Raw genomic sequence first — 12,978 nt, 5'->3', positions numbered from 1 at the left:
CATTTATTTAAATTTGATTTTCACAGAACTTCTTTTTCTTTAGAATCTAGAAACTATTAGTGCTAGGTTGTCTAGAAACCACTGGAGCAGATCAGTGTTCACAGTGTTCACTGGTTCTCACGAGAAGACCATGAAAAAGGTACAGGGTGTGTTTCTATCATGACTAAGATCCAACTCAAAGATCTGAAAAAACTGCATGCTAAGGAATGTACCATGTATCCTCTTTGTTACTCAACAACTTTACAAATTCACTTATTAAAAGTTCTATCTAGAAAACAAGTGTCTTCCTTATACCAAATTCTGTCAAGCATCTTAAAAATTAGTTTACCACTAATTCTAGAAAGAGATGGCAGTAGAGATATTTCACTGTCTACTGTACATTTTAACATTCTCTTTGGACATTTAACATTATCTATGAATTTGAGATAGCTTACAAAAAAGTAACTCAAATCTAGGGTACAAAGCACCTTTATTTGTGCATCATAAATTTCGTAGGAAGTTTTCTAATGAGTGTTCTAATTAGGATACTGAAAAACAATCTTGGTCTTTTTCTTTTGAAGACTTTAAAGGCTTAGACTATAGAAATGACTATATGTGGCCCTTGAAAATTGTTAAATCACAAATTAGATAGCTGTACTTCTATACATCTTTTATACATGGATCCTAATACCTTGTTCTTCTTGTCTTCATAAGAGAAACAGAAGGAAAGCACAGAGAATGAAATGAGTAGCTTTGGAGTTTGGGTCTCATTAGAACATTACAATTTCTTCTTCTGGTAGACGAGAGTAATACTACCCATCTCGCTTTCTTTTCAGGGCCAATATCATCAGCTTATCCAATGTTCATGAGAGAACATGGCATAAACTGGTTTGTGCCATGCAAATATATGGCTGAATTATCATTTAGATAAAGTTACATGGTTAACACAATTCCAAGACAGGTCAAATATCTGGCCCTGGGGAGTGGATACATAGTAGGAGTGATAAATGCCAAAATGGTTTTTACCATTTAATGTTTTGTAGCCGGATGAAAAGAAGGCAGAAGAACAGACAACTGGATAGGGGGAAGGGCAAGTTGAAGTTCCATCTGCCTGGGTTGGAGGCTGGTGGGAAGGAGACAACCTCTGAAAAGATGAGAGGTTACAAAGTGGAAAGGGGTGACCTGGGAACAGGGTGTTTTAAAAAGAGTGCAGAGCAGAGAATAAAGTCACAAGACTTGTTCACAAGAGGGTGTTGGGTTAAAGCCTGACCCTGAGTCACAAATCACAGAATCACACGCTGGAAGGAATCCTAAGAGGCCATCTCGTCCACTCCCCTGCCATTCAGCAGGACATTTCACCCATCCTAAACAGATGAGACTTTATCCTACTTTGAATGAGAAAGTCTTGACACCAAATGGGCAGGTATTAACTACTGTGGCTTCAACTCTTTACAACAGGCAGGAAAACAATTTCTGGAATTTCATTTGAACCTATACTGAAATGGAGAATACGTAAATGGCTAGTTTTTCCTTTGGCACAATAAGTTTGATGGTAGTTTAGGAACAGCAAAATTAGCTGTAACTAATAAATACATTTAAACAGAGAAAATGGTACCAACGAAACTAAGAGGATAAGTGGCCCAGAGCATCACATGGGTAGGTAGGTATTATGATCATTCTTGGTATTGTGGAATCTTTTGTGCACATAGGAGCCTGGAGCAGATGGACACAAACAGAAACAAAAGTTTTTTTTTTCTTAAAAACAATATGGTCTAGTAAATTCCAGAACTAACACTGAGAACCAAGAAGGGTTCAGTTTCTCTCCTAACACAAAACAATAAATCCTCACACAAATTAGAAACTGAAAAGGAAATAAAAAGGACCTCATTTTCCATCGTGGGAATGTTACACATGAACTGTGGCTTACAGGGAGGGAATACATTACACACCTGCATGGCTTCCCAGGAAATGGGCCCGGGGCTGACCCTGGACCCATCCCCTCAAGACTACACTGTGGGACTGTCAACGTAGAAATAATGTTGCTTTATTCCCCCAGTGGGTATAGTATTTCCAGTGCTATCAACAGAAACCTGAAAGGAGGCAGCTGAGAATTTCTGTTGAAGAAAGTTGAGTTATTTTGGGATATGCTCATAAATGGACTGGTTCAATAGGATAGATGCACGAGCACAGATAGGAAGCTATGTCTGTATTTACAGTCACATATTATGGAAAGTAACATTACCTGGATTCGCCACTCACATGTGAACATAGGCAAGTTAACTTGATTCCACCTCTTCACTGCCAAAAGTTTAGGCCAATTTAGTCAGGCAGTCAGTGAATCCAGATGTTTGGCAGTGTATAAGAAACAACATCTGGATAATTGATTGAATTTTCAACTATACTCACTAGCTGTTTTGGCAGCATGCCTATGCAGCCTCTAATGGCTCCTTGCCTCAGTTTCTCTAGCTATAAAAAAGGGATAAACATTTATCAATTGGTGAGAATGATAAAATCTTTAAGGATAATGAATTCCTGAAAAGAATGGTTCTGTGAGAGTGTATCTCATACAATTCCAGATTGGCTTTTCCCCCCCTAAATAACTAGTCTGGAGAATATGAAATGACTGAACCAAGATTATGTACTGTAGAAATCTAACACAGTATCAGTATTATCATCCTTATCATCAGAATCAAAACTTTGCTTTTTGTCATTTCCCTAAAGAAGCTCACTTTCACATTGAACAACAGCCAAAAGGTGAGTTTTATCTGTTTAAAAAGATGTATTTTGTGTATGTAAAGCAACACAGGTGAGAATGAAGAAAGTCAATGTGGGTGTCTGGAGCCAGACCAATACTAACAGGTAAAACTGGTCTACCATTGACAATCAATTGCTCAATGGTATTTGTATAGAAACTGAAAATGTTCACACACTAATTTCTGAGTAGAGGGAGAAGAAAGGAATGCCAGTGGTAAATTTGCTCTTTCGGACTGTTTACCTCTACCTTCCTATGGATTTGTTTGTGCTTTTGTGGCTGAAAGTTAGCCGAAAAGAAAATATATATATATATATATATATATATATATATATTTGATAGACAAGAGAAATAAGAAAGGAATCTGCCCTGACATAAAACCCAGTGGCCAAAGTACTGAAGCTCCCTTTCAAAGTTAAGTCCCAGCTACAGGAAAAAACCTGAACAGCATCTCCATAACTACCATTTAATGAGGGGCTAGCATACACATACGATTATATAGATACATGTGCATATGGATATTTGTGTGTTATTTTATATACACACACATGGGCTTTACCTAAAGCCATGTAATACTACTGATGGGAGAATTAAAGCACTGGCTTGCTTAAGGTTATATATTATAAAATTATATATAAAACATAATATATGGCTTTATATATAATATATAGTTTTATGTATAATATATAATTATGTATAATTTTTATTATATGTAATATGTATTATATATAGGGTAAGATCCACAACTAAATTCAGACCCATGTGGATGCAATTCATATTCTTTAACTGGACCTGAAGCCTTTACCCAAACGCTTGCTGTAAATACCTTTGGTGACTACTAGATCATATTGAAGCCTGCATCTTTTCAACTTTTCCCTTTTTCAAGTGTATTCTGTCCACAGGTCTTTGTCTGATCTTCCTTATAACTGTCCCTGTCTACTTTTATTTACTTATTCCAACCTTACCTATGGTTTATGGCAACACTTGACATTTGCTCCTCCCAGGACTCTTTTCCCTAGCCTAGCTCACCCTATGTCTCCACCCTGTCACCACCAGCTAAAGAGCCGAATCTCTCTAGGCTCTTCATCACACATCACACTTTATCTTTCTTGATAAAGGGGAGCTTGGGCTCCCTTCTCAGGGAGGCTGTAAAAATACGGTATTAACATTTCTTTTCTATAAGTAGCTAGGACCCAGGATACACATAGAAGTTATTCTTTAAAGTCTGTTGACATCTACACTCAGGATTAGAGGCACAGTAATGGGCCCTGAAATTTTGCTCTTACTAATGCAGCAATGTAGCTAAGTGTTCTCACCCAGACACAATTAGTGTGGATCAGTATAAATAGTCCAAAGACCAATACTACCACTGTTCCTAGGTGAAGTAGGCACATGGTCTTTGCCATGGTACCCTCTGAGACACATTTGTAAAAATCCCACTGCTTTGGCCATGTGCTCAGCAGCAGTCGCAAGCATTTTGTAAGTGCTCACCAAGCTCAGAACACTTTAGGAGGCTCTGGAGGAGCTCCACCCAAGTGTTCTGTCAGTACTTTCATGCAGCAACCCAAGTGAAGTAAGTTACCATTGGAAAGCCCTTGCAAACAGTTGCTTTTTCAGAATGCCAATAATTCACTAACTTTCACACAGAAAATAAAATCAGGCCAGTGTCTTCATGTAGAAACTTCTGTCCTTGCATAAACATTTTAGTCACATTAAATTCTTCCCAAGCTACAAATAGTAGCCAAGTGCCTGGTCCTTTCCATTCATGAAGCATGGCATGGCATAGGAACACTGTCACTTTGGCATATGGTAGCCTTTCTGGTGGCTTTTTGGAAAAAAAAAACGTGGTCACAAAGCAATCACAAACAGATGGTTTAACTAACTTCTATTTGTGTCTTGTTGCTAAACTCCTTACAAGAAGAAAAATCTATGTGTACAGGTCAAGAAAGTGAGAAGAGTGAGTCAGAGTTTGGCAAAGGTGTGGTGAAACTGGACCTCTGATATTTTGCTGCTGGTGGTGAAAACTGATATATTCTCATTGGAAAGCAATTTGGAGCTAGCCATTGAAACACACTCAACACAACAGCACAGTATTTTAAGAAAGTCATCTATGATCAAGAGATAGCACTATGAATAAAGAGACAGCTCAATGATGGAATGAAAGTGCTATCAATTAGAATGTCTATCAGTCATGATGATTAGACAACAGACTATTACACAGCCACAGCAAATGATTAATAGGAGCATGAGAATTCATTGTCAGTATAGTATCACTTTAGAAATTATTTTACAAATTCAGGCACGGAGGTCATGCCATTACCATTTCTCTCTTACTATAATATCATAACTTAAAAAATGGAGTGAAAGATGATGACCAGAGAAAAATCACTGAAGACAATGAATCACTGCTGCTTATCCACATGCTGAAATGTTAGTTTCAGCAGAGAACATCATCTACGTCTTACTGACTTCTTGTGCTTTTCCACTTTGCTTGGATACACCCACATACCTGGTTAATGTGCTTCAGCTTGTCAATAATCTGACTAACCACCGGCTCAGGGCCCTTCATTTTCAGCTCATGGAGGTTAAACTGATTCTTCATCCCGTTCCTTGCCGCCTTCTGGCTGTATCTGTAGAGAGGAAGGGAAAGAGAAAGTTTGTCGAAGAAAGTCCCAATCAAAGAACACTAACTCCATTGGGTACCAACAGTAGAGATGATTCGAAATTCACTCTAGCCTTGTAGAACATGAGGTGATGGAATAGGAAGAACTGTGCTAGGGGAGGTTCAAGGTCATGGTCAGTGAAAAACACCATAAAGGACTAATTCTGCATGTGCTTCCCACTCATTTGAAGGAGAAAGAGCCTCCCACGTTCTCTAGCTCTGCCTTAACCTCAGATCCCCCCCTCTCACAATTTCCCGTGGGCCTCATAGGAGCTGGAGTTCTGGTCAGGGAGTTTTCTCAACCAGATGCAACATACATTATGCCTGTCAGCTTGTCTCCATGTTCTCCTCCCACCCCCGAAAAGAAGGCAATGATAGCTCAGGGGAAGTCTGTTAACACTCTCCAGCGTGGGAAGTCACAGGCTTCATATTGGAGCGGAAGTATTAAGTAAGGTCTCTATGGATATTCTCAGCAGAGTGAGCCGGGCAAAGATTTAAAATCTAAGTCCACTCATTCTGCCTCTCATCCCCAATGTCAGCTGTTTCCATCAACCAGAACAGTGATCCCCACCTGAGATAGACATCTTGCTGCATCCGTGTCTCCAGATGTCGACATATTGTCATTATTTATTTTGCATTAGAATGAGAAGAACCAGAAGCCAAAGCTAAGAAACAGAGTTCACTTTGATTTTTTTCTCTTCCTTCATACGCAAACACCAGACCACTGCTATCAAAGGGACAAACTTTCACCTCGTTTATGTCCATGGGTGCTGTGAAAATGCAGTTGCTCCCTGATACCAATTCTGACTTCTTTCTTTACTCCTGTCATTGTATGAGGCAGAGACCCTACACACAGATGAAGATGTAGGACTAACTAAAAAAGGGACTTCAGGAATGTGCTCTTAAGGACACCTCCTTGGACTCCATAGCAAAGCTCACCAAGAGCTTTTATGTGCCCTCCCATAAAAGAAGCATTTTCCTGAAGCCCGTTATCCACCTGGGATACTATAAAGTCATGCCAACTTATCGATTTGGTCCTGGACCCCCTATACCAAAACTGTTACAAATATTACATCAAAGTAGTCTCATAACTGAAATGTTGGGGACTCTACTGTAGGATTTTCTGCCACTCGGAAAAATCAGCTGTTAGTTCTGTTTTATCATCTTTCATCTTCTAGTCATAGATTAGAACTAAACATGGCCAGCTCAACATTGCTCCCCAATTCCATGGTGACTCAGTTAAAAAACAAAATAGTAGCACATATAAAACTGCACTACACTTTTTTGATAGTTGAAATACCATTCAGTGTTTCACTCTGTCCATGTGCTATTTAAATCCTCAAAGGGTTCTAGTCAATTAAGCATGGTTTCTGATTACAGAAGTGTAGGGAAGGGCTGACTAGTGGTTTAGACATAAAATTTGCCTTTATGTCATTTATGTCACAAAGCACTAGCCAAAAGTACCCATCCAATTAAAGCCAGTTGTTGCTAAAATTTAGTGACACTATTGAAAGACTATGTCCTTATACTATCTCTTAGGTATTCAGTGTGCTCCTCTGACTCATACCTTTTCCTGGTTCTTACCTCTCTAGCTTTTCCTTTTTCCTTAGCAAAACAAGACCCTGAACCAGATTTTAAAAGACACGAATGCCGCAATGGAATACGACGCAGGCATTAAAAGAGCATAGTAGATCCGTAAGTGCTGATAGAGAACCAAAGCCAAGTTGCATTAAAACAGATACAAAAACCACAAGGTAAGAATGTCCAGTGTAGCTCTATTTGTGGTGGGTCTGTATACAGTATAATTGTCCTTTCCTTACTTGTCTACAGTGTCACCTTCTAAGAACCGGTGGCTGGCAAACAGCTATAACTTGCAAACATTAAGTGAAAAACTACAGAAATAATTCATAAGTTTTCAATTGGATGTTGTTCAAAGTAGTGTGATGATAAAATCGGAACCACCCCACTCCATCATGCCTAGGATATAAATTATTTTTGTTCAGTGTGTCTACATTGTATATGCTACCTGCCCTCTAGTCATTCATAAATTGCCTAAATTAGCAGATTACTTATGAGTGAGGGAGAGTTCAAATAACTTTTGTTATAGTACATGGCTCTAATTGTATTATTATGTTATTATTAATATTTTGCCATGGCTAATTTCTAAACAAAACTTTATAGTAATTGTCTACATTCAGTAAACAACAGTACAGGCATTCTTTGGTTTATAAGAATGATTAGTTCTAGAATCCCCCCTTTATGTAAATTCACAATCCTTTCATGTTGCTTAAATCATCTCAATATCACATACAATACTTACTGTAATACAAACAGTTGTTATGTTATTTAGGAAGTCATGCCAAGAAAAACATCTATATATATTCAATATATTCACCACAACACAGCCCCCCAATATTTATTTCTCCTCTCCAGGGTCTCATTATATAGCCTTAGTTGACCTGGAACACACTATATAGACCAAGTTGGTCTTGAACTCACAGAACTCCACCTGCCTTTGCCTCCAGAGTGCTGGGATTACAAGCCTATACCACCAGGCTGGCTCCCCCCCTTTTTTCTTTTTGGTGCTGGGCCTCATGCATACTACGAAAGTGTTGTTCCACTGACCAGCACTTCCTTTCTTTCCACTGTCCTTTCAAAGATCAAAAGTCAGAATACTCTGAGTTCTACCAGACCTACATCCCCAGCCTTTTCCTACTTATGTTTCCAAACTGTGTTTAGCTGACTCCTTGGATATAGAGGGGTGACTATTTATGTAGGTTTGAGTACTATCATTTGTTTTAGGTAGCAACTGTGGGTCTTGGAATACATCTCCTCTGCACGGAGAACTCCTGTACTGTCTACATTCTATAACTGTTCAAATATGGACAGAAAACAAGAAAATAGTAAGGGTAAGGAGATGCTGGGCAAGACTTGCTTATGTGTTTTATAACTTATCTCATATATTTTATACCATGGACAATTGTTTCTCTGTGGGTACCAACAACAGAACAACAGAAGGTAGGGAGGGAGTTGCTCACACTAGGAAGTTCTTTGCTACTATGTTACATCCTCAGTTCCCTACTGTGAGCTTTCTGTACCTTTGTAACTGTTTGATTTCTTTAAATAAATGAAGTTGCACATTAAATTACGGTTAATTTCAAATCTTTCAGAATTTATAAGGCATAATTGACAAAATTACTTGAATGTATTTCTCATGTACAGTATGATGCTGAGATACATTGTGAAACGATTGCCACAAGCCAGCTCTTTAATCTATCCATTATTTCACATCGTCATCTGTGTTGTAGAAATAACTTTAAAAATTTACTATGTTTATTAATGTGCATGTGCTTCCCTGCCTGTGTCACCTTTGCTACAAAGGGACGCAGATGATGAATTCTCAGGGTATTTCCTGAGACGTGTGTGTTCTGAGTGTCAAGCCCAAAGGGAATCGGTTAGGGCTGTCTCTGGAGTTTGCAGTTAATGAATTCATTCAGCATTTCACTTCCATGGGTTCCCTTGGTGCTGCTGATGCATGCAGTTCATGACAATTTTTGAATGAGGCTGAGCCATCCTAGCCCCAATTCATCCACTCCACACACTGCCCAGAGAACTGCAGGGACAGAGCACTCATTAGCCTCAGGAGATTTTAATGGTGGGTTATCTTCTTAGTAATACTCGTCTGCTCCTTGATTAATTGTCCTCCTCTGTGCACAACTGCCTCTTCCAAGAAGTTTTAACATGACTCCGGCAAGAAATGCCCACCTCAAAAACAGTGCTTTTTTGGGGGGTGGGGTGGGGACTGGATATATTTAGCGTGATGTTGGCAGGATTACCTTAAAGCACTGCGTGCAGTATCTTCTTCCCCCACCCTGCCTGGATCTATTCAGCACAAAAATGACTGCCGTGATACTAAGAAAACCCTATTTGTGCAGTGAAAAGGAGAACATGTTTCTCCCTTTCAGGCAGATTGGTTAAGGCTTGGAGGGGGAAGGGGAGGAAACCTGTGTAAAAGCCTTAAAGAGAAAAGGAACCTAATTAAAACAGGCCATCTGGGCATGCTTGTCCTGGGACAGTTGAAGCAAAGAGAGCACTTGTAAAAGAGGAATAGAGTCAAACAAGCGTAAAATGGGCGAGCTTTTCTTCCTAAATCTGCACTGGCTGAGGCAGCAACTGAGTAGTGGAAAGCAATCAGCGGATGCTAATGGAGACTGCTGGAGATGGAAGCGCCTTCACAGATCGGCAGGTCCAACCCCCTCGCCATGTACACGAAGAAACAGACTCAGCAAGGGACTTGTCTAACAGTGAATCCGACAAGTTTCATACTCAGAAGAAAACTCTTTTCTTTAAAGCTTCCTCAAACGTGTCCTGTGCATTCCTAACACTGCTGGTTCTGATTTGGGGCTGGGGAGTGGCTAGAGACTTTACTTTCTTTCTTGCCCTAGGCATTAGAATGGTGGTAAGGGTTTGCAAGCAAGTCTCAGTAGGACTAACTCCTAGCTAAAAGGATTTGATTTCACAAAAGTTTACATTCAACTGCTGCTTGCTTATGGTGGAGCCAAAACAAGCTATAGATCGTATGTGCTCAGAGCGCCATCTTATGGAAGCACTGTGGCATGACAACCAATGGTTTGCCATCCTTTCCTTGGAAAATACTCTGGCCACTATAGGCACTGTGGGAAAATGGGATAATTTAAAGAGAATAAATAGCTTCAAAAACAAACTAAAACATAGAGTATAACAAGCATTGTATTAAGAGGCTCCCAGAGAAAAGTGTTTTCTGTCGGAGATGCAGTCTTAATTTGGATAAATATACAGAAAAATAAAAGTAAAGATGAAATTCACTGATTTTAAATGTGTTTGATAAATAGATAATTTCCTTGCTTATTTGTGGACATTTCTTTGCTTGCTTACTTTTAGTCATAGTATGTACCCCTGGCTAGCCTGGAAGTTGCTATATGTACATCAGGCTGGCCCTAAACTTATGGTGTTAAATCCCCCTGCCTCTGTCTTCGTCTTCAGATACTAGAGATTGCAAGTGTGGACCATTAAACCTAGATTTTTGTGTATATATTCAAAGAAAAATGTTTCATTTCTTTTATTTTTTATAAGTTTAGCACAACAGTTACAACTTCAGGGCAAACTACAGTACAAAAAAAAAAAACCCAGACTTTCAAGAAATACCTGTGTTTTCAAATAATTGTGTTGAATTTAAAAACTACAAAGATGTTTTAATAGCAAGAAATAAATGCTAGGGAAAGAATCAGAAGGATGCAACCCCATTTTCATCTCATTTTAGTAGACATTAACATGGTAAGAGAATAAGTGAGTCCCAATGCATTTCTATCCTGTTTCAAACCTCACTTGAGAAAGGACTGAACTATTAGTCTTGGAATATAAATCACTAAAGTCCAGCAAAGCAGTGAACATTTTACAGGTGGTGAAGAAACTGTGAGAAGTTGGTATCATCCACCAGGGTCTTGGGCTGTGAGAATAAGTTGCCCAGGACAGAGTGGGAAGATAGAAAAGGCACGGGACAACCACACCTGCATGCCAGTCTAAAAAGACAAACTGTACATGGGACCCAGGAGGGGAGGAGAGATAAAGAGGAACCTACCACCCAAGTGCTGGGACTGAGGGCATGCACTGCCCACGATCTGTGAACACAGCGCTGGGATTGAAGACTGTGCACACGAAGCAAGCCCTCTACCACATGAGCTACATCCCATACCCTATATAACACATTTACAACAGGGTCAAGCCATGCGGTAGTAAAAGAACTGGCCTTCCAGTCAAAGATCCAAATGTGAAAGTTGATTTGAGATGGTCTTGGTCATGTAGGTCTGAAATCCTGGAGTCTTTGAATGCTGAGGCAAGAAAACTGTAGGTTCAAAGCCTGTCTGAGATTCAGAGGGAATTGAAGACCAGCCTGGGCACTTGCCTAGCATGCATGGCTCGGTCCCCAAATAAAAAACTAAAATTGGCTCCCCTTCAAACAGGCAAGGAATAATGCCACTAGTATGTCAGAGGAATTAGGTTATATATTGAATGCTAGTAAGTTGAGATAACATAGGCTATGTGCTTACAACAGTGCCTAGAACACAGAACATTCTATATGAGAGCTCTTATTATGTGAAAGTACTAAATACAGTACCTGACACATAGTAGGCCTCCAACAAATGTTGTTTACAAAGACCTTCCTGAGAGAGCCCACATGAACCATGAGAACAATACTTACGAGAAGCTTCAAGTTCCTCACACCCACATTGGCTCAAGATAAAAGAACACTTAACGTTTTCTCTGTTTGCCTTGGCAGGCACTGAACACTCATGCCTAGCTGAGGGGAACTGACAGAAAGACCTTCACAGAGCTTCCAAGGGACAGGGTCTGTCAAGGAAGAACTTATAAGCCAGAACTTCAAGTGGTTCAAACTTCATTGTGTTTCTTTGAATGTCACTATGGATTGCCAGAGGTCCGGAGCAAAGGGCAGATTGACTCCATAGCAATGGGCACTGCTTTTCAAGAAATTCTTGAAAAGATAGCCATTCCTGCTATCATTTTGTTGAAGTGTCTGTACCCTTAGCTGTAGGCACTAGTAGGCCTCAAATCCCTTCATCTGAATGGTTAGGCACTCTCTAGGTCCTGGGCCAGAGGAAACAGAATTACTGGAAGGGTTTGCTAAGCTGGCTCACCTGGCAAGCCTCAGGCTTTGGAATTAGCCTTGTTCTTCAAAGCCATTCTTTTCAGCTATAGGAATGAGCCAGCCCCAGGTGTTAAGGCACGATTTCCTCTTGCCTAGCAATGTTTCATAGTTCCCTAGCTATATAACCTGAATTCTGTCCCATTTCCCTCATTTGTATTCATCTCTGAGTCTACTGCCTTATTGGTTCTAGAACACACTAGAGGCCTCACTAGCTGTTTATGGACTGATGTGATGTGGAAGGCCTCCCCAGCAAACCTCAGTTTATAGGGTAAAAACTCTAGTGTACTTGTGCCTAGTTCTTATTCAGTCTTGTTGACTCTGCAGTCACTGACTGAGGACCTGTCTTATACTGGACTTCTAGTCTCCTTGTCATTCTATTCCACTCACCAAGTCATCCTACTGTAGACACCAGTTGCTGTCTAGATGGCAGAGTTACTTCTCTATGCTTCACTAAATGTTACCATTCAAGTGATGTGACACATACTACTTGGTCCAGCTAGCCAGACAGATGGGTTCTCACAGCCCACAGCTCACTACTTCTGGCCTCAGGTCCATCCCTTCAAACTAGTCACTGGGCTTCCAAACTGAGCCCACTTAAGACAGACACCTGTTAGCAGCGTCCAGTTGTATCACAGCCTCTTTTTGAACGGCCCAAATTTCCTAGTGCAGTCTGTGAACTCATGACATTTTATAGTTGGGAACCAAATCTGATCTTCTGCAGTCAACATGTGACAGAGGGCAGACTTCTCCTTATTACGAAGTGGAAGACCTCTTATCCAAAATGCTCAGAACTGGAAGTGTTTGGATCCCACTCCCCCACACATACACTCCCTGATTTGCGGATGCTGACTTGTATATATTGAGATATCCTGTAGATGAGAC

The 12,978-nt window shown here is 40.1% G+C and overlaps 1 protein-coding gene across 1 annotated transcript in view; it reads right to left on the bottom strand.

Moving 5' to 3' along the window:
- Positions 1 to 12,978, bottom strand: part of Gpc3 (glypican 3) — a 417,341-nt gene that overhangs the window by 86,785 nt on the left and 317,578 nt on the right. Inside the window, exon 7 of the mRNA XM_027432108.2 lies at positions 5,241 to 5,361. Coding sequence (XP_027287909.1) covers positions 5,241 to 5,361 — 121 coding nt within the window. The remainder of the gene's footprint in view (positions 1 to 5,240; positions 5,362 to 12,978) is intronic.

This window comes from Cricetulus griseus, chromosome X, assembly GCF_003668045.3.
Source record: "Cricetulus griseus strain 17A/GY chromosome X, alternate assembly CriGri-PICRH-1.0, whole genome shotgun sequence".
Taxonomy (NCBI): Eukaryota; Metazoa; Chordata; class Mammalia; order Rodentia; family Cricetidae; genus Cricetulus; species Cricetulus griseus.
Note: the sequence above shows the minus strand (reverse complement) of the source record. Positions and strands in the feature narration are given on the sequence as shown.